The following is a 27,399-nucleotide window of genomic DNA, read 5'->3' on the forward strand; positions in this document are numbered from 1 at the left end:
GCGGTACGCGGGCCTCTCACTGTTGTGGCCTCTCCCGTTGCGGAGCACAGGCTGTGGACGCGCAGGCTCAGTGGCCATGGCTCACGCGGCATGTGGATCTTCCCGGACCAGGGCACGAACCCGTGTCCCCTGCATTGGAAGGTGGACTCCCAACCACTGCGCCACCAGGGAAGCCCTATATCTTTTAAATATATTAATTTTAGAGAGGAGGATTTGAGAGAGGACCAAATTAGAGCTAGGAATACCATATAGGATACAACTGTAGTAGTCCAGATGAGAAATTGTGGAGTTCAGAACTAAGGCATCACTAGTGGGATAAGGGGACATACATCAGGTATGGATATGGGATGGATCATATTGAATCTAGAATGATTCCTGGGTATATGTGTTGGGTAAATTAATAACTATGATGATATGATATTAGTTGAGACTAATAATTTGGGAAAATGACTAGGTGTTGTATGGAGTTTAATTTTAGACAACCAGGTGAAGACATTAATAAGTAGCTGAAATGTGGGTTAATTTGGAGGTAAGTATGCATCTGTGAAATCATCACCAAAATTTATGCTATGAACATATCCATCATTACCACAATCTATGCTGTAAACATATCCATCATCACCCAAAGTTTTCTCCTGCCTTTCCTTCTTTACAATTATTATTATTTTGTGATATGAACACAAGATAAGATCTACTCTTTTAGCAAAATTTTAAGTATACAGTATTATTAACTAACAGCACTGCAATGTATAGTAGATCTCCAGGGCTTATTCATCTTGCATAACTGAAACATTGTACCTTTTGGACCAATTCTTCAATAACCATTTATTGAATGTTTATTATGTCTGCTGGGTTCAGGATGTTTAAAATTGGGCAAGTCATAGTCTTACCCTTAAAGAGGACATAGTCCAGTGGATGGAGACAGAAATGAGATTATAATACAGAAGAATTCGAATTGCTCATGCACTGGATTGTGGGAGAGTGTGGCAAAGAGAGAGAAAAGCTCAGTGTGGGTGGTCAGTGAAGTCTTCACTGGACAAATGATTTTGAAGTTGAAACACAATTTTTACAGATAAGAAGAGCTAGACATGAATGATATTCTAGGTAGAGAGAATAGAAGAGTTACTGAGGTGTGAAAGAGCATAGAGCCCGTAGTGAATAACAAGCTGTTCTGTATGGTTGGAATACAAGAGCAAGTGAGTTCATCTATGCAGCTATGCCCACATGTCCACGGGTTTGTGTTTTGAAGCAGGGCTTTAATGTAGATTGAATTTTCCTGTTCAAAATTTTTCCAACCGTTATAGTCTAGAACAATAGCTCTGAACTAGTAATGCAGGTCAAGAAGTCTAGACACAATTTCATGAAAACTTTAGAGGCATTGACAAAAATTGCTGTGTTCATTTAAATAAAAAGCAGGTATTTGTTTCCAGGTTTGAGAGACCCAGGATCTTAGATTGAGTGATTAGTGGAACAATTTATTTTATCAAAGTTGGTTTTAAAAAATTTATCTACCCTACTGTTCCTTAACTTTCTTTTTTTTTTTTAAACATCTTTATTAGAGTATAATTGCTTTACAATGTTGTGTTAGTTTCTGCTGTATAACAAAGTGAATCAGCTCTATGTATACATACATCCCCATTACTTAACTTTCTAAAGTCTTTTCTTTCCCCACAAGGAGAGGTCACATAGGAATACAATAAATATTTTTTGAATTTAATTCAGGAATTAATTTCTTGCAGTTTTTATTAGTAGAAAACATGGCATGTAATTCTGAATGAATACCAAATTGTTTCAGACAAGCAGAATTAGACTCTAACAACTTATGAAACCCGGAAGACATGGGTTTAGAGTCTGTTTCTCTCCTCCATCTTTTTTGCTTCCCTTTCTCATTGCAGTGCCCTGTCTCTTGTGAAGCTTGGCTCCTGGCCAGAGAATGTATTCCTCAAGTCCCTGCAGGACCCTAGTAAAGTGAAATTGGCAGATTTCCAAGTCGAGGGAGCTGATAGAGAGCCATCAGGCTCCTAAAACAATGTGCAGTTTGTGATGTATTCTTTAAAGAATTAAATAGATTATTTATCTGCACAAATCCATAGTTTGATAGTAACAAAGGCTTTTGATCATTACTATTATTCTGTGATATATTTCAGTGATAAAATAGTAAGTTCAGTTCAACAAAGTTGTGTGTGAATACCTACCACATAGAAGGCACAGTGCTGGTAAAGCAGCAAAATTAATGTAAACTGTCTTCTTCATGTAATTCAAAAAACTAGCTATCACAAATATGATTTACTTGTGTGGTCATTTGCATTATAAAATACCAAATCATAGGATGAATTATATTCAACCAGTGTTTGATTATCTTTAGACATGTTTCATTTGTGGTACAATTTTGTTTCTGTGATTTGGTGTTCTATCTTCAGTCATGGTCCTAACCCTGGGGTTGGGTTTCCTGCCACCTGCCACAAGGCTGCACTGGTTGCCTAAGGTGGCTTTGCTTTGTCAAGCCACATCCTCTCAGAACCGAGATGTGTTATCCTCATTTTCAAATATATTTTCCTATTGTGTTGTTATTGTTACTACAATGCCTAAATTTGATATAACTTTTTTTTTCAATTCATGATACTCCATTGACAAATTTGATGCCTATACAAGAAGTATTTTCTCTTGGTATTTATGTCATCACATGAAATGTTTTCTTACTTCAATTACTTTAGTCATCATTTAAGAAATTATCAATCATTGAATACCTAGAATAACAAGATTATTTGAATTAAAAAAATCTTACCTACATGGGTAATATTAATTTGATGAATTTTAAATGTTTGAGGTGGGGGGAATACATTTAAACTGAAATGCTTATGTTTGTAGAAGTAAATGTAATTGTAGGAAAAGATATAAAGTGGAAGTGATAAGACCATGCAGGTAATATAGCTTTTTAAATTTGCCTGTCACCTTACAAAACATTTTCTAAATAATTATTATTACCTTTACTAGTATTTTAATTGTGTCCACCCATAAGTGATTTAGGAAAAGAAAATTATAATTTAAGCATAGTTATTGGTTCTGATTTGCTTTAACTAGTTGTTTTAAAAGTAACTGTGTTGAAATTCAGATATTTCCCTGTCCCCTTTGCAAGTTTTCACACATTGTGTATCTTGAATAGCTTTGAAAAATGTTGGAAATGGGATAAATCTAGGATTGAATTCTGATATTCATTTTACCGTTCCTTTCTTTTAGGTACTGCATGAAGTTATGTGGAAATGAAAGCGATTCACGAAACCCCTCCTCCAAGAGTGAATGAATGTCTTTCATAAATGGAGCTTGACTTCTGGTTTTCCCAGGACACTGACATTGTGGCAGAGACACAGCGACTCTTCCTGCTATTTTCAGTGATTCACAGAACATCTGAACAGTGATGCTGGCCTTGGATTTACAGATTTCCATCCTGATACCTTATTTACTTCTTTGGGGCAGAAAAGCTTGCACTAATTGCTCTCCATGGTGGCTAATCTTTTCAAGAGCCTGATTTTACCTTACATCCATAAGCTTTGCAAAGGAATGTTTGCAAAGAAATTGGGAAATACAACCAAAAAAAAGGAGAATCGTCAGCCGAAAAAGGATCAAGACATTCTTATTGCTGGCCAGACCAAACCCCCTAAATTTTCTAATACCTTGAAAAGCACCGTAAAGAAGATTGCAAAGTGTTCATCCGCTCGCAACTTATCCACTGAAGAAGACGAGGCTAACAAAGAATTTTCCCTCTCCCCCACCTTCAGTTACCGAGTAGCTATTGCCAATGGCCTCCAGAAAAATATTCATATAACCAGTGGTGAGAATGAGGATATCCTTCAGGAGTTATCTTCCATCGAGAGTTCCTACTCAGAATCACTCAGTGAACTAAGGAGCAGTACAGAAAACCAGGCACAGTCAACACACACGATGCCAGTTAGACGCAACAGGAAGAGTTCAAGCAGCCTGGCACCCTCAGAAGGGAGCTCGGATGGGGAACGCACTCTGCATAGCTTAAAACTAGGAGCTTTACGCAAACTGAGGAAATGGAAAAAGAGTCAAGAGTGTGTCTCCTCGGATTCAGAGTTGAGCACAGTGAAGAAAACCTGGGGAATCAGAAGCAAATCTTTGGACAGAACTGCCCGCAACCCAAAGACCAGTGCCCTGGAGGCCGGATTCAGTTCCTCTGGCTGCATTAGCCAAACACAGGATGTCATGGAAATGATCTTTAAGGAGCTTCAGGGAATAAGTCAGATTGAAACAGAACTTTCTGAACTCCGAGGGCATGTCAATGCTCTCAAGCATTCTATCGATGAGATCTCCAGCAGCGTGGAGGTTGTACAAAGTGAAATTGAGCAGCTCCGTACAGGGTTTGTCCAGTCTCGGAGGGAAACCAGAGACATCCATGATTATATTAAACACTTAGGTCACATGGGTAGCAAGGCAAGCCTGAGATTCTTAAATGTGCCTGAAGAAAGATTTGAATACATTGAAAGTGTAGTGTACCAAATTCTAATAGATAAAATGGGTTTTTCAGATGCACCAAATGCTATTAAAGTTGAATTTGCTCAGAGGATAGGACACCAAAGGGATTGCCCCAATGCAAAGCCTCGACCCATCCTTGTGTATTTTGAAACCCCTCAGCAAAGGGATTCCGTCTTAAAAAAATCATATAAACTCAAAGGAACAGGCATCGGAATCTCGACAGATATTCTTACTCATGACATCAAAGAAAGAAAAGAGAGAGGGATACCATCCTCCCAGACATATGAGAGCATGGATATAAAGCTGTCTACTCCAGAGCTCAAAATCAAGAAGAACAGTTGGCAGTCACCTGATGACAGTGATAGAGAGCTGGAATCTGACCTCAATAGAAACAGTTATGCTGTGCTTTCCAAGTCAGAGTTTCCAACAAAAGGAAGTGCTTCCAAGTCAAGTTCAAAATCACACAACGCTAGAGCCAAGAATAAAACTTCTAGTAGCAGCAGAATTGCAAATAAATCAGAATATGATAAAATTTCCTTGTATTTGCCAGAATCGGATAACTTGGCAAAGCAAACCACAACCTATTACGCAGATGCAACACCTCTCTGGCACTCACAGAGTGATTTTTTCACCACTAAACTTAGTCGTTCTGAATCAGACTTTTCCAGATTGTGTCAATCTTATTCGGAGGATTTTTCAGAAAATCAGTTTTTCACTAGAACTAATGGAAGCTCCCTCCTGTCGTCTTCAGACCGGGAACTTTGGCAGAGGAAACAGGACGGCACGCCTACCTTGCATGACAGCCCTCAGGATCAGTGTTTGAATGGGGCTTCTCAGGGTGTCCAAGTACAGAGTGAAATTGAGAACACAGAAACTGTGGACAGTGGAGTGAGTAATAGCATGGTGTGTGCATCTGGAGACCAGAGTCACTACAGTGATTCTCAGCTCTCTTTACATGAAGATCTTTCTCCATGGAAGGAATGGAATCCAGTAGAGCAAGGAGCTGATTTAGGTTTAGATTCATCCACCCAGGAAGTTTTTGACTATGACACAAACAGTCTATCTGATCAACAACTAGATGTTTACCATAAAGACCTAGAAGACTTGGGAAAGTGCCACAGTGTCCTTCAGGATGACTCTGAGAGCTATGATTTAACCCAAGATGACAGCTCATCTCCATGCCCTGGGTTGGATAATGAACCACAAGGACAGTGGGCTGGCCAATATAATTCTTATCAGGAAGCTAATTCTAATGAGCTGTACCAAAACCAAAACCAGTTGTCCATGATGTATCGAAGTCAAAGTGAATTGCAAAGTGATGATTCAGAGGATGCCCCACCCAAATCTTGGCATAGTCGATTAAGCATTGACCTTACTGATAAGTCTTTCAGCTTCCCAAAATTTGGATCCACACTACAGAGGGCTAAATCAGCCTTGGAAGTGGTATGGAACAAAAGCACACAGAGTCTCAGTGGGTATGAGGACAGTGGCTCTTCCTTAATCGGGAGATTTCGAACATTATCCCAATCAACTGCAAATGAATCAAGTACCACGCTTGACTCTGATGTCTACACAGAGCCTTATTACTACAAAGCAGAGCACGTGGAGGACTATAGTGAACCAGCAGCTGATAATGAAACAGATTATGTTGAAGTGATGGAACAAGTCCTTGCTAAGCTAGAAAACAGGACTAGTATTACTGAAACAGATGAACAAATTCAGGAATATGATCACCCTTCATATGAAACACCTTATGAAACCCCACAAGATGAGGGTTATGATGGGCAGGAAGATGATGTGGCTAATGAAGGGGGATTGGAACCCTTAAAGGAAACATCAGCTGAAATGAAAATAAAAGAAGATGAAAACCAAAACATCCCTGAAAAGCCCCTGGAAATCATAAAGCCAAAGAAGATTCGTCCCTCTTTCAGAGAAGCAGCTTGGAAAGCCTATAAGAAGCAAATGGCAGAATTGGAAGAGAAGATCCTGGCTGGAGGTATTTATATTTAAATGCTACATTATGAGCTCATTGTGTTTTACCATTGGGTGGTGTTCTTTAGAGCATGTTCTATGTTTACTGGTGGGGGAAGGAATCTACTTTCAAGGAATTTGCATGTTTATTCTGAGAAGGATTTTATTTTACTCAACTCCCCCAACAAGTTGGGCTTGATGATTTAAAAGCGAAGTGTTTTCAAATAGGTCATACTGAAATAAGCCCTATACTCTGTGGCTCAAGATTTCTGTGCCAGGATTAAGCAAAAACCCCATTTCATATTTCCAACTTTATTGCATCAGTTATCAAAGGAAGGATGAGTGAAATCAAAGAGCAGCCTGGGGTCTACTTTTTGGTCCTGTTAGGTTTTACAGGGATTGGGAGAAAGATAAAATTAATCTTAAAGAATTAGGAAAGATGGACTCCCAGATTTCCCACTCCTTTTCCCATCAAGTCTATACTTTGGAGCCTGCCAGCAGGAAGAGCTAGTCCTGCACAGCCAACCCCAGCCCATACCATGGAGGACCACAACCTCCCTCACTACCTACCGATGCAGTGGAGGGAGGGTACTAGAGCCGAAACCCTCAGGCTGTACCTGAGCGGTCACAAGTCACTCTTTTGGAGGATAAAGGAGATAGAGTTGAGTAGCTTCCTCCTAAAGAGTGGAGTAGAAGTCTCTTGCCCATTATGGAAGTGAAAGCAGTACCTTACCTAATAGTTTTACTTGACCTCCTGGGGGAACAATTTTGGATCATATACTTTGGAAAAGTAGCTGCATGTAAATAAAAATTTTTTTGACTTTTTATTTATCAACCAAACTTCATCTGCACTTACCTCAATCCCTTACCATTTATGTTATTTGCATGCTTATCTCTTTATATCTTTGGGATAGTTTGATATAATCTCAGTTTTAATGAATTACATATTGTTAATGGTTTCCTTGATTATGGCATTGTCATCTTTAAAATACTTACTGTACATAATACTCCGTAAAGGTATATATTTATATGATCAAGTGTTAATTGCTATTATGAAATAATATAATAATTTCTTCAGCTGGTAGCTGATTATGGCTTCTTTTTCTTAAGCAAAATTGTGATCAGATACTACTCCAAACTGGCCATTTTCTGGTTGACATGGGTGGATCATTGAATAATCAGATACCTTTATGGTTAAACTGTTTCAGGCCCTAAAACAAGTGAAATAACTATTAGGGTTCTCTGCTCTAAAATTCTGTCCATATAAAACAACATATCTTATGTAATTTGTTTAAAGAACAATATAAGTCAAGGGCATCTTGGGTACATTAGCTGTGTTTTTTGGTATGTTTTTCAGGGAAAAGTTCTCAACTATCTTTAAAATTGATTTGAAAGGGCCAAGTAGTCAAAATTTTTATGTAAATGTAATTCATATTGGAATAATGTCTATCTTATTTCAGAGTGACTTTTAATATTAGGTATTCTTATTACTGAAACTCAGTTCATTGTTTCTTGAAATACAGGTCAGCTTTTTGACAGTGTATTTTACTTACTATGGATTCAGAGAGGTCTGCTTAAAGGCATATTAAGAATAAGCAGTGTGTGTGTATATGTTTGTGTGTCTGTTTGTTGTGATGCAATACATGAACGTTTTAATGCTACCTGGGTAAGGTATCTGAAATGTTAGGCAATATTATAAATACAATGAAACTATGCGTTTCAGAAAAAAGTGGATCTTCATTAACTTAAAAAATACCCCAAAATAGTAAACTTCTGCAAGGTAGATTGTTACTGATAATGACCATTTACATAGCTAACAATCCTAGTCATTCAATGGCATTTATCCTCAGAACACATAAAAACACTTGGTTATCCACACACCACCCACTTCAGAATCCTAAGAAGGTAAAACAATCGGTATCACATACCTGACACACCAGGCCTGACAACAGAGGACTCAGACCCCTCTAAATCTTGGAGCTTGGCTTGTTATCCTATGAGCCAGCTTTGAATGGAATCTGTTGGATATCATTTATCCTAAAGGAAATCATACACACGTCTTTAAGATGCTCTCTGGTTGCTTGAAAGGCACCAGATTGACTACCCAGGAGGTTGCGGCAGCCTAGATTTTAAAGGCCATCTCTTCTCCCTTTGGCAGCAGTCAGGCAGTTGTCCCCCTCCTGCGCTGCCAATATGCTTCGTGAGGAAGGGCAGCCAAAGAAGGGCATTTTTCAGCCCCCTTCCCGGCTCAGAGCATCCCAATGAGTTGCCGGTCGTCATGATGGGTTTCATGTCCATAGCCATCTGCTTACTGGGCTTTGGGTAGATGCCAACAGATTTTTCTCTCCATGACCACTCAGTCACCATTAGGTAGCAGTGCTGTCTTTTCTCCATTACTAACCTGGCAAGATTGGACCTTAGAGCTCTTGCTGTAAACGATGTGGAATGCGGTTCTCCTGTCATTGCTCGATGGAAATGTTAGCTCATAAATTTGAATCATTTATTTCAACTTTTGTCTTCAGGGTCCTGGTAAAGAGGGATTTTTTTTTTTAAATATCATTCCTTATTTTTTATTAATTAATTAATTTATTTTTGCTGTGTTGGGTCTTCATTTCTGTGCGAGGGCTTTCTCTAGTTGAGGCAAGCGGGGGCCACTCTTCATCGCGGTGCGCGGGCCTCTCACTATCGCGGCCTTTCTTGTTGAGGAGCACAGGCTCCAGACGCGCAGGCTCAGTAGTTGTGGCTCACGGGCCTAGTTGCTCCGTGGCATGTGGGATCCTCCCAGACCAGGGCTCGAACCCGTGTCCCCTGCATTAGCAAGCAGACTCAACCACTGTGCCAATCCCCAAGAGGGATTTTTTTAAAGACCCCAATGTACATGGATGTTCGGTACCAGTGTTTCTGAGAATCTTCACCTTGAACAGCAGGCCAGTGGAAAGAGATTTTAGACTGTGTGTAGCCAGGACCCCCATGAGGCCATATTCTTCTCTTGTTGCTGGAGCCTGCTTGTGTAGCTGGCCTGAAACCCACACCATGGTGATGAACATCTGATCCCCTACCTCTAGCCCTTCACCACCCATCAACTGGAATTAATTATTATCTCCTCAGAATTTCCCTATATCTACCTCTTATGGCTCTGGCTTCCACCTTATATAATGACAATTTATGTGCATTCTTCATGTTCTCTTCTCAACTGTAATCTGAAGGCCAGAGGTCTTGTCTTTTCATCCCTTCATTTGCACTGTGCCTAGACCAGTGCTTTATACAGAGATGGCACTGAATTAATACCTTGGATGAATGCCTGAATCAAGGGAAGCAGGATACTAAACAAAAAGCACAAGCTTTGAAGTCAAACCCAAATCCAAATCCAAACTGTGACCTTTAATTGATAAGACTATGACTTTATCTCCTGAGAGTTCAGAAGTATGATTAGAGATAAAAACTTACTATTGAGTACTACTATATCCCAGGCATATTCCAGGCAGTTTATCTGCATTTTATCTCTTTGCTCCCTACAGCATCACTATGAATTTGATTCCATTATTATCTCATTTTACAGGTGAGGCAACTGAGATGCTGAAAACTTCCATAACTTGTTCAGTGTCATACAGTTAGTAAGGGGGTGAATCCAGAATTAAATAGATGGCTAATTTGTTTATTTAGAGCAGCTATATGCTTACTCACCTCAAAGGCTGTTTTGTTCATGTTTGAAGGTAGAGAAACATGATGAAAATGGAGGTGGCATTAGCCATGAGCCTTATTCCAACTAAAGGATTTTCATGGGAAAACAGGACTAATAGGAAAGGCACTAGGGTTTTGTTATGGAATAGTTCATTCCCAGTTTTTCTACTTCAAATCCATGGTTCATCTTATAAATCAAGGCTTGTAGAGCCCAATAAATAGCATACAACAACTGCTTGAAGGATGATGTTCTGAAGTCTGAGTACACTTTAGCTGATTCTAAAGTCAGTTTGCAGTAAATTTTTGTAGCAAAGAACAAAAATTTTGTTTTGTTTTGAAATGCCATTTCCAGGCTGTCTGTAGGTTCTGAAGGAGGCTGCTCCTAGACAGATTTATAAAGTCCATGAGTGAATTTCTCTTTCTGTTGGTACTGTAATGCCAGAGCCTGCCCCAGTATCTGGCAAATTTATCTAGTCCACACATATTTATTTATCTCATCTAGTCTAAATGCTAGACTCCTTTCTAAGTTGCTTGGCTATCTAGTTCCATACAAAGTGGAGAACTCTTAGATTTCAAATAAACTTTAGTTTTCTTTCTTTCCATCAAAAAGACAATTTTACTAGATATATTTTAATATAGTACAATAGGGAAAATGTGATGGAGAGTGCAAGCAGGACTTTTCACTCCTTTGGCTCCGTTAATCACATCTTTCTTTCTATGATGATGTAACTTATACATCTCTAAAAGCTTAGTTGAATTTACTTAAATTCCAGGTTTAATGTTGAAGAATAAATAGTTCAGCTAAGTTTTGGAGCTTTGTTGGCCCAGGTTTGTCTATCACGAGGTACTTCTTAAATTTTTGATTGCCTCTGGGCCTCCCCTGCGGAGAGTCTAGGTCAGGAGCGATGGGTTCTGCCTTTTTAACATGCTGCCTGACGCAGGTGAGCATCATAGCACAATTTAAGAGTGCTGCTAAGCACTGTGCAGCAAATGTTATACCTTTCCACGTAGTGTTGTTTCATCTCTTCTTTTCAAATTAGAAGAGATAGAATCAGTCTAAGAAGACGTGTGAATAATTTTCTTAAAATGAAGAATGATTTTCTAATTCTCCAGAGCAGTAGGTTATTACACTTATGAAAAGGTTTCAGTGATTTATGCACATTAAAATATAGAGAACAATGTACATATTCCTTGAAATGGAAACATCCTTCTTCAAGGCAAGTATAGCAGTACTGGTAATAGCAGAAGGCAACCCATTTGTAAAATGTTCTATTAAAACGCTGTGCATAGCAATACACTTTTGGTTTAGTATTGTTTGCTTCTAACTACTCTAGAATTACCTGTGATATAAAGTGATTGTCTTGGTTTTTGAAATAGATTATGATCTAGAAAGGAGACCTGTGAAGAGTGAAGTGGCCAAGGGCCCTTACAGGCGTTAGACACAGCTGGCATCTCTACTTCTTGCTAGACAGAAAGCCCAAAATACCCAAGGGAGTAATTCTTCTAGGAGACAGGACTGGGACTCAGAATACAAATGTGTTTATAAATCAGTTGTGTGCGGACAGAGGTAATGGTGGTATGTTCCAAGAGGACCCAGAGGTCTTAGAGTATATGCTGGTGTGAGATGGAGCTAAGAGATAGGGACAGAACCAACATATATTTAACACCTTCCTATCCTATTCACCTCTAGAAATTTTAAGTACATATTTAATCCTTGTTGGGTAGTATTAGCCCCACTTTGTAAATGAGATGACTGAGTCTTAATGAGGCAAAAGTCTATACAGCTAATAAGAGTATTGATAGAAATTGATGTACGTATGATAGAATTCAGCATCTGATGCTCTTTCCATGACATCCCATTGCAGGTGTGGGCAAGTCATGTCATGAAAGGGCATAGCTTATATATATATATATATATATATATATATATATATATATATATATATATATATATATATATATATATATATATATTTTTTTTTTTTTTTTTTTTTCTCCCGTTGTGGAGCACAGGCTCCGGACGCGCAGGCTCAGTGGCCATGGCTCACGGGCCTAGCTGCTCCGTGGCATGTGGGATCCTCCTGGACCGGGGCACGAACCCGTGTCCCCTGCATCGGCAGGTGGACCCTCAACCACTGCGCCACCAGGGAAGCCCCAGAGCTCGTATTTTTAAGCATACAAATAAGTTGTGCTTTTAAGGTCAGCCAGTTTTGTGTTAGCTTCTGGAGTAAGTATTGATCTCTGTTAACACAAAGTGAGTGATAATAGTTTGGGATGATATATTATCACATTTTTAAGAAGTTTACAAAATCTGGAAGGGTGACACTCGTCACATTAAAAGACTTTATTAAGAGTGAGGAAGTGCCAATAATAGTAGTTTTTGAGAAATGAAAGCATTTTACAGGAGGTAGGGAAGAAATTCACAAGGATACACGAAAGCCGGCTATTAACAACAATGAAAATGCAGGGTTCAAAGATTTTGTTTATTATAATTATTAATGGCTCCCAGCTATATACCTGGAACACTTGTCTTTGGAGGGAAACTAAAAACACATTTTTCAAGGGAAATATTAACTGACGATGAAAGATGGTGATTTCCAGATTGTACTAAGAGTATCACTTCAAAGCCTGCAGTGCGATTTCCAAATTCCAGAGATTCAAGAAAAGGTATTACGTCAAAATCTCAGATGGATAGGTTTATGTTTGTTTGTTTTGGCTAGTGTCATTGTTCATACACTTTCTGCAGGTTCAAATAGAGAGATATATTCTATAGAAATCGTGAATCATGTGAGAATTTTCTATGTGGTGTGGAATAAAATAAAGAAACTCTGTAGTCTGGTGTAAGACACAGCAAAGTATAGCCTAATCAATTGTTATTGATTAGATGAGAATTGGAGGAGCTGGGACCTGAAATAGATATACCCACGGGGGTGATTCAGACTCTGAGATAAATCCAAGGAGGAAGTGAGGAGAGAAAGTCCAGTGCAGCAGAAGAAAATCTGCTACTTGGGAAGTATACCTCAGGCTACAGATGGCTACCAAGGCATCGAGAGTCACTCTGCTTATCAGTTGGGGAGGTACAGAACAGCCAGAAACAAAGAGAACTGGGGACATGAGGTGGGCAAGAATTTTCTCCAGGAAGGCTTTTGTTTTTTATTGGACCTTGGTTACCTGGTTAGGGACCAGGAAAGGATCTGAACATCCCAGAATGGGAACTATTAAGAGGAAAGCAAATCCCAGCAGGATTGATATACTAAATAGGTTATCTAGAGAGCCACCTAGTTGCCTAAACTGAGGTCCATGGTCAGGAATGAGTCTCTAATATAGGTAAAAAAAAAAAAAAAAAGTTTGATTGTTCCACTGGCATCCAAGGACTGAGCCCAATTTGCAGGCAGAATGACTTGATGCTGAGCCTCAGATTGCCGGGATACCCTGACCGCAAACAGAACTGTTCTGCATGATAAGGTATTAGCTTAGGTTGCCTCCATAGACTACAAGACCAGAAGGAACTAAATGCATTAATGGATTTCTTCACCACGGTTTATTCCAACCTATGGTGTGCATTTTCTTATTCTTCATTTTAAAAGGAAAGTATGTTATGGAATCTTGTCAACTACTTCTTTCATCAAACTTGGTTCATGCTGGGTCTCAGCTACTTCCAAAAATAAAAGAAACCCTTAGAGGATAAAAATGACTAACATTCAACAGATTCCAGCGACTGTGATATGACTCTGTAGGCATTCCCCAAAGATCCCAAAGATACTTTGAGCAGTGTCACTTTATTTAGAATAAATGTCTCTCTCTCTACTCCCCCCAGTCATCTTCACTGCCTCCAACTTATCCCTTACTTTTTCTCCAGTTCAACCATGATTACTACTTTAAAAAGGATAGTACTAATTTCGAAGTATGAAACTTGATGTGTGTGTGGATATTTTTTAATGTAGCACTGGCACACACAAACACACACATTAATTTTCTTAGGAACCCCATAAGGTAGGTAGCTTAATAATAGGTGACACTTATTGAGTGCTTTGTTATGTGCCAGACACTATTCTAAATATTTTATACTATATTAAGTTATATAATCCTCACAATAATCCTATGAGCTAGGTACTATTATCATCTCCATTTTATAGATGAGAAACAGAGACGCTGTAATTCTTCTAAGAGGAGAAAAAAAAATACTAAGTAGCAGAACCAGGATTTAGAATTAGGCATTTATTTTCCAGATTCTATGTGCTTACTCACTGCTGCCTAGTTTGGGATTTTAGAAATTAAGTATTGCTATTCAACCTTATAAGATGGAAACCTGAGGGGGCAAAACGTTGATTTACCTGACAGCACGGATTTGTAAGCAGAGCTACAGTTACAAGCTGTTCTCCCAAATCATAAGCCAGTACTCAAGCTATCAGACCAGTCTTCCATTTTACATGATATTATTACAGGCAACGTGATTATCCAGGTACCATTTCTGTGAAATTTGTGATAAAAGAAATTGTTGGCTGCATGTAATAGTGGCAACAAGAAATGACAGACTGAATATGATATTATTTCCCAGAAATGTAGGTTAAGCTTCCCCTTTCTTTAACACTTTCTCTGATGCTTAATGATGTCTTGTGGAAAGCCCATGGCTTTCGTTTTCTATTTTGTTCTTTAGTGATTACAGTTGAAGACACACACACACTCACGTGGGCATGAACAGAAACAGAGGGTGTGAATTCACTCAGTGTTAACAGGGTGGTGTTTTACTATGTGAGGAAAATCAGTAAGAAAATTCCCAAGTTGATCAACATTCCCTTTGTATTTTCTAAACACATAAAGCAATTTTCATGCTTTTTAGAATAAACTATCACATGTATTTAATTCTCATAAAACACCAGTGAGAGAGCCAACCTCTTCAAGTCTCTGTTACCTTAAGGTAATTACTAGTAGTTATGTAGGTTGTAAAACTGGCAAGCGATGGGACCAGATATCAACTCCAGGACTTCTGAATCCTACTCTGGTGCTCTGTGCACAACAGCATGCTCTTAGCTACTTGTGTACATTTATGCTTCTTCCTTCTGGACTTCAGAACACCTGGTCTGTAACACAAACTTCTGGGGATATGTCAAGGGCATTTCTCTGCTGATTCTTAAAGTTAGTGGTTCTCAGGTTTTAGAATGCATGAGGATCACTTGGGAGCACTTGGATTAAAATATAAATTCCTTGATCAAATCTTTAGTTAATTTCAATGCAGTATGATTCATGGATCACATTAAGAAATGCTTAACAGTTAATAGTTAATAATAGATACTAAGTGCTTTTTTCCTTTCACTCTTTCTTGAATGATTTCATACGCTCCACTGGCTTGTTATCATTTTTTGTGTTGATGGTCCCAAATCAATGTCTTTGAGCTAACTCTCCCTTCCCCAAATGTATATCATACACTTATTCTTTCAGTCATTAATTCACCGACTTGTTCACTTATTCCTCAGTAAGTATATAATTGCCTGGCTGGGCATCTGGGATATAGTACTGACAAATCTTATTTGGTCTTCATCTTTGTTAAGTGGTTGTGATGAATTTAAATTTCAAAATTACACAAATCCATCATTTTAAACTTGGCTAACTGCTGGAGAAGTAGGTACAAAGTGTTGAGGGCATATTATCATTTGAAGTTTAGAGAAGCCTCCCCTGAGGAAATGACATTTGATCTGAAGTCTGAAGAATGAATACCTTGAACTAGGCTAAGGGAAAGAAAAAAAACATTCCAGCCAGAGGAAGTGGATTGGACCAGGATCTTAAGGCAGAAAGTGGTATGATATATTTGAGAAACTTAAAGTAAGCCTGGTGTGGCTGGAGTTCATCAGGCAAGGCAGAGAATGGTATGAAACAAATCTGGTGCAATATACAGAGGCCAGATTTTTCTGAGTCTTGTGGAGCCGTTGGGACTTTTTTCCCCTAATTACCATGGAAAGCCATTGAAAGGGATCGGCCAAAATGAATTGTAGGACTTCATTCTAATGGCATATTCTGTAGGTCTCAAACTCATCATGCCTAGCGTCTAACTCTTTTCTTCCTCTGTCTCCTAATCCAGTTTCTCCTCCTGGATTTCCTGTCTCAGTAAATGGCACCACATCTCCGTTTGCTCAGGTCAGGAAGTCATCCTTCTTGGATGCTTCCATGTCACACTTTTTGGACATTTGTCTCATTTTGGGCTGCCAACCATCTGAATTCCTTTCTTATTGATGTTCCTGGGTGTGTGAGCCCTTGGAGGGAAGTAGTGCCCTGTGTCCTGCTGCAGACGCTGCAGGTGGCTGGAATTTCCTTCTCCCTTCCCCTGGCAGCCCTGGCTTGAGCACAGGACTTAAGACTTGGCTCACTGCAAGCTTCTGCCACAGGTTTCAAATTTGAATTCAGTCATTTAACAAGCTCTGACCATTTTACCTTCTAATTGTCTCTCAACCACGGCACATTCTCTCTGTCTCCTTGTGTCTCCCCTAATTCTAGCAACCATCATCTCTTGCCTGGACTATTGCTAGAATTTCCTAACTAGTCTTCCTGTCTCTTTACTCTGGTTCTCTCTGTTTCCCTCACAATCTGTCACCTCTGTGTATCCAGAGATACATACACACCTGCAAATCTATTTAAAAAAACATCTTTGCAGTACTTTTAGGACAAGGTCCAGACAAACAGTGGACTCATTGTGCTGAAAGTGCCTGTTTGCTTGCCACCCCCCTCATAGGTGGTGAGCTCCTGGGCTTCAGAGGCTGTGCTGTGTGCCCTGGCATCTGTCACAGTATCCATCAGTGACCAACAATGAGGGCGCCTAACAGAGTGGTTAAAAGCATGGGCTCTGGAGTCAGCCTACAAGTTGTTCAATCTTAGGAAAGTTGTTTAATTTCTCTGTGGCTGAGTTTCCTCACTGACAAAATGTAAATTATAATAGTATCTCCATGTGATAAAAATAAAATTAAAGGGACTTCCCTGGTGGCGCAGTGGTTAAGAATCCCCCTGCCAATGCAGGGGACACGGGTTTGATCCCTGGTCCAGGAAGATGCCACATGCCACGGAGCAACTAAGCCCGTGCACCACAACTACTGAGCCTGCGCTCTAGAGCCCACGAGCCACAACTACTGATCCTGTGAGCCACAACTACTGAAGCCTGCATGCCTAGAGCCCGTGCTCCACAATAAGAGAAGCTACCACAATGAGAAGCCCGTGTACCACAATGAAGAGTAGCCCCCGCTCACTGCAACTAGAGAAAGCCCGCACGCAGCAAGAAGACCCAACGCAGCCAAAAAAAACGAAAAAAGAAAAAAAGAAAAGATATCATTACCTGATTCCACAGTTGGTCACCTATTTAAAAAAATTAATAAATAAAAATTAAATTAAATTAAAAAAAAGATAGGTTTTCCGCCAAACCAGTAAGTAATCAGTAGGGAGCCAACCTACCTAAAAAGCGTAAAGACTTCTTCCTTTGATCTTAAACTATTTCTGAGAAATTCGAGCCAGAAGTCCAGTGCTACAATTACTTTCCCATGTTTCTTAGCTGAACTAAACCATCTAGAATTTGGTGAAGTGACCAGTTATGTGATTATTTTTGTGGTTTGAATGCTTGGAAGACTGGGCATAGGCAGCTTGGCACAAGGTGCTGGACACAGTATTAATAACTATAGTTATCGATGTTTCCATGGAATGCAAAAACAAGCAACTGCCTGAACTCTAACTTGTTAACTGCTTTGCCTCGGGGCAGTTTCAACAAAGAGAACCAAGTAAGTCCAACAGCATTTATTGAGTGCTAGAAGTGTGATGAGCTCAGAATTAGGGCCTTGGGAAGGGAGAAAACCTAAGACGCAAAGATCTGGATTCTCTCCTTGATAGGGTCACCGTCGAATTCAGGTCAATTCAAAATTATTTCTTTTGGGGTTAGCAGATGCAAGCTAGTATATTTTAGAATGGATAAACGACAAGGTCCTACTGTTTAGCACAGGGAACTATATTCAATATCCTATGATAAAGCATTCTGGAAAAGAAGATAAAAAAGAATACATGCATATGTATAACTGCATCACTTTGCTGTACAGCAGAAAGTAACACAATGTAAATCAACTATACATCAATTAAAAAAACAACCAAATTATTTATTGAGCTAACTGCAGTAAGAGGCATTGTGGTTTATAGTCAAATATTATTATTCAATTGTTTATTATAAAAATATTTATTAGCATTTACCTGAATGTATACTGTGAAGGACATTGTAATTATAATTAGAAGTGAAGACAGAAAATATAATTAAATCACTGGATGACTAATGACAATTACTATTTATTAATTAACTAGTATTTAACTTGTAGCTGTTAATTAGTACTACTAATAAGCTGAAGATGAAAGGAGTCATCACATTAAAGATAACAAGTAACATTTATTCATTTCAAACTATATAACAGAAGTGAGTACTTTGCATGTGTTTTTCAACTTAAGTCTCCACAAACCAGTGGGAGTGCAGCAGGTGTCTCTGGAACTCCAGGTCACTCACCTGAGCCCTCCTCTGATTTCAGCTGCAGCCGTCATGTCCCACAGCATGGGCGCTCGGCCTCATCTTTCACTGACAGCCTCCCACCTCAGGCAGGTGCCTTCATTCTTTTGAATTTCTGCTTTGGAGTCTCCCTGGTGTTCAGGGATTCCCATCAGCAACCCTCAAGAAGGGGTGTTGGGTGGTTATTAGCTAAATGCTGCAGCCTTCTACCCTTTAGGAGACCACAGCTCTGGAAGGCCTGCTGTTGTCTGCAGCAGCCCCAGTGATGCACCCTTAGATTGGCTTTGTCCTCCCTCTCGGCCTCATTCTCACTTCTTCTCCTTCCTGCTTCCAGGGCCACCTCCCAAAGAAACTACTTATCCTCATGTTCTTGTCCCAATCTCTATTTCTGGGGAAACCCAAACTAAGACCTGCGGTCGTGACTATTAATGCCCTCATTTTACCGAGGAGGTAATAGAGACTTACTTAGGCCATTAAGTTTAGTAGTCATTTACGTAGCTGAGTCACCTTAATCAGAGCCAGTGTGCAGATGCTTGCTCTTAATTACCATACAGCCTCTTGTGAACAACATGAAGGTATTTGCAATCAGAATGCCTGGGTTTGAGAGACCTTATAAATGATCTCAGACAATGAGGTGAATTGGGTTAGAAATTATTGTTAGTGACAGCAGTGAGTGAGCAAACACACTTCTGTGCATGTTGAAAAATATCTGGGCGAAATTGTGTCGAAGTGAATGGGGCTTCCATCATCATCTTCTTACCCCCCACCCCAGCCCCTCCCCCGCAGTCTTCTGGGCTGGCAGTGCTATGTCTTCTGCCCTGTAGTCACCGCTCTCTCCTTCATCATCCCCTGCTCTTCCCAACATTGATTTGTAGAATGACTCCGATATTTATTGTAATTGATTTTCAGTTAATAAGCTGTATCTCTTGAAGATATTTGCATTTTTGCCTTTTCTATTCTGTTATACAGTGACAGGTTTATCCTGCTGATAAAGTCATTTTAGGCTTTGGCAAACAGGTGGGATATCTAGTTTTTGGATAGCAGAACTTGTCCACATATCCTGAAATCACACCGTTTTAGTAACCAAGCTCACATAAGGTTAGGCTTGAATGAAACAATCTTTAAACAATTTGAAGTTTCTACATTTTTGAGGTGGAGTTAGCAGGACTGACAGACACGTAAAGAATCAGAGCATTATTTCTGTGCAGATATTTTGGAAGAAATACAAGTGTGTGTTTGCCTGAGTGAATGTGCATATATATAGCTGGGCAGGTAGCAAATGGTTTTCATTGATGCCTTTTATAGACACTACAGAAAGAAAAACCAAAAACAGTAAAGCTTTGATCTGGCTCCATTAATTTAACCATAGTCACAGTCAAGTATGTTATCAAATAACATGGGTAGATTATTATTAAAACCAATTATTAAGCAAAAGCAGTTTTTGTATATCACTGATGAACTTTGTCATACATTTTGCTTGTTACCACCCTGAATTGTTACATGGGTCCTTGATTCTTATGGTCTGTTGCTTAGGTAACTCACTTTTCTGCTCAAAACTTTAATAGTCAATGGGGTATTAGAAGGATTTCCTTTTCTTATGGAAAAGACATGAATCTATATGTCTTCCAGACTGAGAAATATTATAGAAGTGCTGAGTAGTAGTATTAGTTATCAGTGTATCCATTTATTACTGTAATTTGATTCTGTTGGTGGCTTTGATTTCTCTGGCATTGTTCAGTGTGAATACAAATTATTTAGAAAGAAGAGCAGTTGTGGGGAAGGAAGTCATTTCCATGTCAAGGTAAATCAAATCAGGTTGATAAGAAAACATCTGATTACAAGAATGAATAAACATGAGTGATGCTTGGAAACTTTGTCCAACCTCTTGGGCTTCCCTATTGCATTGGGAAAATGATAACTCAGGTTTGAAGTGTAAATAACTGTTAGACAATCTTATATTTATTACACCCCCTTTAGCACAAGGTATCCAATTTTTTGAAAACCCAGACTCTCTTATTTATTTTTACTGAAATATAGTTGACTTACAATATTACATTATTTTCAGGTAAACATCACAGTGGTTCAATATTGTTATAGATTATATTCCATATAAAGGTATTATAAAATATTGGCTATATTCCCTGTGCTGTACATTACATCCTTGTGTCTTACTTATTTTATACCTAGTAGTTTGTACCTCTTAATAGCCTTCACCTATCTTGCCCCTCCCCTCACCCCTTTCCCCACCAGGAACCACTGGTTTGTTCTCTGTATCTGTGAGTCTGTTTATGTTTTGTTATATTCATTCATTTGTTTTATTTTTTAGATTCCACATATAAGTGGGAACATATAGTAGGTTGCCTTTTCATTTTGTTAATGGTTTCCTTTGCTGTACAAAAACTTTTAAGTTTAATGAGGTCCAATTTGTTTATTTTTGCTCTTGTTTCCCTTGCTTGAGGAGACAGATCAAAAAAAATATTACTAAGATCTATGTCAAAGAATGATTAATTGACACTATGTGTGTGGGTTTATTCCTGGGGTCTCTATTTTGTTCCATTGACCTATGTGTCTATTTTATAGCTTGCAATCAGTAAGTATGATGCCTCCTGCTTTATTTTATTTCTCAGGATTTCTTTAGCTATTCAAAGTCTTTTATGGTTTTATACAAATTTTAGGGTTATTTGTTCTAATTCTGTGAAAAATGTCATGGGTAGTTTGATAGGGATTGCATTAAATCTGTAGATTGCTTTGGGTAGTATGGACATTTTTAACAATATTAATTCTTCCAATCCATGAACATGGAATATCTTTACATTTGTTTGTATCCAGCCTCTCTTTTAAAATGAAACAGCAGAAAACAAAGGAAGACATGTAGATTTAATGTGACATTTCTTAGACTAATGTGTTTTAGGCTATAAGGAACATTCTTAATGACTTAGACCAATTCTGTCATTTAACAGTGGAGGAAAATGAGGGCCTGGAGGTTAGATGTTTTGTCCAAGATCACACAGTAATTGTGCTGAAGAACTTACTAGAAACTGGTTCTCCTCATGTAGTCAGTTGTAAAACTACATGCTGAATTGCAGTAAGAGGATGCCACTCTTAAAATAGCTACTACCTTAATGATGGCATAGATGCAGTTAATATAAGACTGCATCAGAGACCAATGCCTAACTTATAGGAAGAAACACAAATGAAAAATACTCAGTGAACTTCTATTTACCAACATTAGAATGAAAATCTGAAAATATAAAAAAGAAAAAAAATGTTAAAAATCTTGAATAGGTTAGAGAAACATCATTTATATATATATGTTTATACATATATCTTAATTTCTAATATTCTCTGTTGGGTGATAAGAAAAATGATTCTTTTGATCACCTTTCTAACTTTATATTATTGTCATGGAATTTTGGATCTGGGAGTCTTGTAGCTCTTGAGTACAGTTGTTTACAAGCCTAGATGCATGCCAGCATCACCTGGGTGAATTTTACTTACAAAGGTTCTGGGGGTCTCCCTCTTGAGGATTCTGATTCATTGGGTCTGGAGAAGGATCTGGGAATGTGTATGGTCAATAGGATTTCCTATGTTTCCGAAGACCAGCCAGAATGGAGAACTCCCATTCTAATCCAGTCCCCTTGTTTCACAGATGAGAAAATGTGAGATACGGATACTAGGTAATACCTATGTAATTAAAATTTTTTTTCCTTTTCTTTTTTGAGCTTCTCGGGTATATGTAACCTATATGTCCTTTCGGTGTTCATTTTTGTGGGCTAGGAAAAGCATCGAACAGGAATGACCTCACTATTAAAACCCCATATTATGTACAGTGGAATGTCATCATAGTGTCATTGAACTAGTTCAACTCCATGGACACAGAGAGACTTGAGAAATAGAGACAGAGATGGAGAGAGAGAGGGATTTAAATTCTGCTAGTGGTTCCTCCTGCCAATTCATTCAATGATCTTTTGCCCCTGAATTGACTTCTCTGGCTTACTCTCTGCTCCAGGAGGCTGATCCCTGCCTAATGTATTCAATCTCCTTTTCCAGGAGGTTCTGGTCAAGTTTGCAGAAGGTGAGCTGGCAAAGGGAAAGGAGGTCAGGGTATCTCTTCTCACTTTCTGTTTCAGTGTCTCAGTTCTGGTTGTAGTTTTATCTCTTCAGTTCACAGCTTCTGTCAGACACCATAGCCTCTCACACTGGACACTGGGCACTGGATATACTATTACCCTCCCTTTGCCCTTAAGCCCCCAGCACAGTAACCATCCCCCACTGTATCTAGTCTCTGGACACCTTACCATCCCTTTTTTGCTTCCTTAACTCAGCTCACAACTCTGTCATCTGTCCCTTTCTTAAAGACATTCATTTGAACCACTGGCATTAATTCTGTTTTCTACGGGTAGCTAAATTAATATAAGATGGGAAAGAGAATTAATTGTTTCCCTCAGTAATTCTTAATTCTTGAGTTTCTTTGAAGTGTCAGTATCTCCTTGAACTAAAATGGATTTATCTTTAAGAATACAATGACGTGAAATTCTATTTTGCATATTTGCTTGATTTGCATTGCGCATTACTATACATTTTATCATTTTTGAATACATATTAGTATACAAAGTTGTTGACACAAAACTATACAGACTGTACTTTGTGAGCTATTTAAGATGTCTTCAAAGGCAATTTTGACTACATAGGATTTCCTTCTTAGAAACTGACTTCAGAACCTCCTTCTACGGTTAAGTGCCACTTCACTGTGTATATCATAAAAATGTTAAAGTTGGGAGGGAGACCATAGAGTGAGAAAGACAGGCTAGAAAGAATTTATCTCATTCCCATAACCTATAACTTAAGGTATCCCAGAAGTCTGAAACAAACACTTCAAAATCCACCCCGCCCCCAACAACAATATAAATTGGAGCAACCACTTTCAGGACAATTTAGCAATATCTACCAGCATTTTAAGTAAACATACCCTTTCTTTCATCATTTCTTCTTTTCTGAATGATGTTTCAGATACACATGTGTAAGGCTTTTCACCAGAGCATATGTAACACAATACACAACCCAAACATCCATTGTCATATGAAATGCAGTATATAACTTAAACATTCGTCAAAGGAGAGTTGCTAAAAATGTATAATGTATCCAGACAATGGATTACTCTGCTGTCATTATAGAGAATGAGGTATATTTAGATGCTTGAGATATTTTAAGCTGAAAAAAATCCAAAATGTAGAACAGCATATGTTATATGACCCTATTTGTGAGATATTTCCCTATGTTTTTCTTTTTCCTGTTTAAATCATAAGCATATATTATTTATATAATAAAAACAAATAAGCCATAATTCCCTGGTGATGGTGATGAGAACTTAGAGTCACCCAGCAAACACTTACTGCTAATTCACATATTGACTTCCTAGGAACTCTTCATTGCCCATTGAGAGACACACGTGTATGGGGAGCTCCCTTCAAATTCCATTGTGCTTATTCCAACCACTTTAAAGCCCATTGCTGGGGGTGTGTGCACCTCTGTTACCAGGGAGGTGTCAAGCTCTGACCTTATTTACAGAGAAATGCCTGAGTGCACCATCACTCTGAAGGAAATGTGGAAGCTGATTTCTACAGGTGATGAGAAGGGTTTCATCTCTAAGATGTTAGCAATCCAGAAGTGAAAGAATGAGTGCATGATGCTGGGAAGCAGAGACAGTTCAGAAGGAGACTCCAAAACTCCGAGCAACTCACAAAGAGGTTTCACACAGAAGGAAGGTGTTAAATCAAAGAGCAGGGTTTACATTCTTAGATGAAGTCATCGGCTGCCAGAAAGAGATAGAAAAGATGAAGATGTGGCCGTAAATTCCTCTGTCTTAAAAGGCAGGTCAGGTAGTAATACTTGAGCAATTTTGTAGGCTGGCCATCTGGGACTTGAGGTTACAGAGAGTTATTGTCGTGCTAGAGACTTGCAAGCCAAGGTGAGATGTTTGTCTCCAGACCATAACCCTTTTCTTTCCAGGGACACTTGTCTCTACCTACCTTCGGTCTTGTATTCATTCCCAAAGAAACTTAGAAACCTATCCATTTTGTCTCCAAATGCTACATGAATAGTGTTAGAATGCTTGTGGAAGAGGTCATGGGAATGTCGCATATAAATTGGACAATTTTTTTTTTTAAAGAGAACACTACATCCCAAAACAGGCCAAACTAAGCTCTAGTGTTAGAAATCAGGTTAGTTGTTATTTTATCAAATAGATAATTTGCTACTATATTTCAAATGTGTATAGATGCTTGTATAATTAACAAATTATATACTCATCTCAATGTACAAATGAATTAAAAGCTGCTTTTGCTGTACTCAGTAGATGCTAAAATAGCAAAATAATTATGGACATTTTCTGATTGCTCACCCAATGACAAGCATCGTGCTAAGCCTTTTATATATTTTTATTTCTGCACAATGACTAAATGAGGAAAATACTATTATTATCCCAAGTTTATAGCTAAGGAAGGCAGGGAATAGAGAGTTTAAACTACTTGCCCGAGGCACGTTATAGAGAAACTCAGAGTGGAATACCTAGGTCTTTCTGACTAGAAAGCACTTACGTTTAACCATTTCAGTGTGGTGCGTAAAAGTGCAACTACTATTGAAGTGAGAAACTTGCAAATCATGTGAATACTGAAAAGGGGCGCTAGGACTCAAAGTAGTTGGAAGCAGTGATTGCTAAACTAGAGGCAGCCATTTTTCTTTCAAGAAGACTTCCAGACTTAGAAATACTGTTGTAACTGGGAAGTGCAGAAAGTACCCACGGGGACATCTCGCCTCCCAATGCTAGGTCCTACCATAGCCCAAACAATGTAAAATAAATCACATTTAGTCTTCACAAGAGGCTCTGTTTCTTGGCACCTCTTCCCTTCATGTAGGCAGAGTGACTTGCTTCAGGTTAACTAAGTAAAGTAAGCATGGAAGGTACATTAGCTTAGTGATTCTTCTTACCGTATCCAGGACCTTTCAACTGAGTCATTGGCGGTTTTCCAAGTTCACAGTCCTAGAAATTCAGAGGTAAAACAACAACAACTTTGGAAGTTCTTCATTCTGATCTGGTCTTCTAACACCTCGGATTGTCACTTGTAAAAGTATTTAAGGGGAGTACATTCAACATTTTGCTAAACTCATATTTTTTTGTGTGTTTCCTATTAAATTTCTTTCCAAATAAAACTCACATAAGTTTACTGGGTGAAATTTGACAAATGCAAGAGAATCTGCATTCTTTTACCAAAAAGTGGGAAGTATAAAAGTGCAACTTTTTTGGTGCCTTTGAGAACAACTTTTGAGAAAGAAAATTCTAGTTATATATTTTATTTTAAAATTAATATTCATTTATTACAGTTACAATTTTTTAAAATATAGCTTTTCCTTATGCTTTTAAGTGCAACTTGTATATCTTACTCTATTTATAGATGCAGTAACATTTTAAAAATCACTTGTTAAAATCAAGATGGCTTTGAATTAATGTTACATTCCATTTACAAATGAAGTTAGCTAAACAATTTTAAACTTTTAAAATTGCATTTATACATTAAAATATTTGGTTTCAATTCTGAGCACTTTGATAAACAGAAACTTCCCAAGTGATTGTTATGATATAATAAAGTTACAAATAATATGGATATCAAGTTTTCTTAAACATCTCAACATGGTTTAGAAACTTGACTAGATTATCTTTGAATGATTAAGATCACGATTCCAAAATCAGTTAATTATGTTTAAATTTAGAACCCTCTGGCTTCTAAGTTAGCTTAAGAAGTTAAATTGTCTTAAATGCTGTATTTCTAATACTTTACTAAATATAGATAGATTGTTTCCATTTTTACAAAAACAAGTTTCCTGAACTTATAGTTGTTTTCTGATTATGTGTTTGATTTATCATCCCTGTGCTAAATTCTAAACATTCCTGTTTAAGGCTAGTTAAGTTTACACATCAGTGAGCAATTTTGGGCCTAGATGCAGTATTTGATTCTCCCTACAAATTGACCTGCTTTTTATAGTTGCTATAACAACAGGAACTTTCTGTCCTTAGAGGACATTGTCCTCTCCTGGATTCAGACTATCATTATGTAACATTTCTGTCCACTCCTATTGAGACTGTAATTGTCTTCATGACTTGCTTAGGTTTTGCAGTTATTTGATTGTCTTAATGCATTTTAATGTTTTTCCATCTGGCTCAAAACATATTCTCTTTCTATGCCATTGGATGATTCACACACATATGTAATACTTTTGAAATCTCATTTAACTTTATTGCCTGATTTGTGTTGTTGAAATTCTATATTCTTTTCATGTTGTTCCTGACTGGCGGAGCCACAGTGAGATAGAATGACATAGCATTGGATGCTGTATGTCCTTCAAATCTCTGGTTCCGCAGACATTACACTGAAGTCAGGCTAGTGACAGTAAGAAAATCACCACCGCCCAGAAGCCCTCCACACAGACACAGCTACTGTTGACTTTGAGCGTAGGGACTTCCAGTACTCCCGAGGTTAAAGTGTTCCAGGGCTCAGTTCTTGGACTCTCTTTTTTCTACTTGCACTTGGTTTCTAAGTGATCTCATTCAGTCCAGTGATTTTAAAAGCCACGTATATGCTGAACACAGCCACTTTTATATCTCCTACCACAGACCTCTTTCCCATACTCTAGAGCGTTGTGATCCAGCTGTTTACTTGACGACTTTATACTTCCCCTTA

The 27,399-nt window shown here is 38.4% G+C and overlaps 1 protein-coding gene across 1 annotated transcript in view; it reads left to right on the top strand.

The window, feature by feature from the left end:
- Positions 1–3,495: 3,495 nt before the first annotated feature.
- The window catches only part of UNC13C (unc-13 homolog C), a gene marked incomplete at its 3' end in the record, with an annotated part of 264,465 nt that continues 240,561 nt past the window's right edge, over positions 3,496–27,399 (top strand). Inside the window, exon 1 of the mRNA XM_007461915.1 lies at positions 3,496–6,490. Within this exon, the coding sequence (XP_007461977.1) occupies positions 3,499–6,490 (2,992 nt within the window). The remainder of the gene's footprint in view (positions 6,491–27,399) is intronic.

The sequence above is a fragment of the Lipotes vexillifer genome, unplaced genomic scaffold, assembly GCF_000442215.2.
Source record: "Lipotes vexillifer unplaced genomic scaffold, Lipotes_vexillifer_v1.1 scaffold283, whole genome shotgun sequence".
Taxonomy (NCBI): Eukaryota; Metazoa; Chordata; class Mammalia; order Artiodactyla; family Lipotidae; genus Lipotes; species Lipotes vexillifer.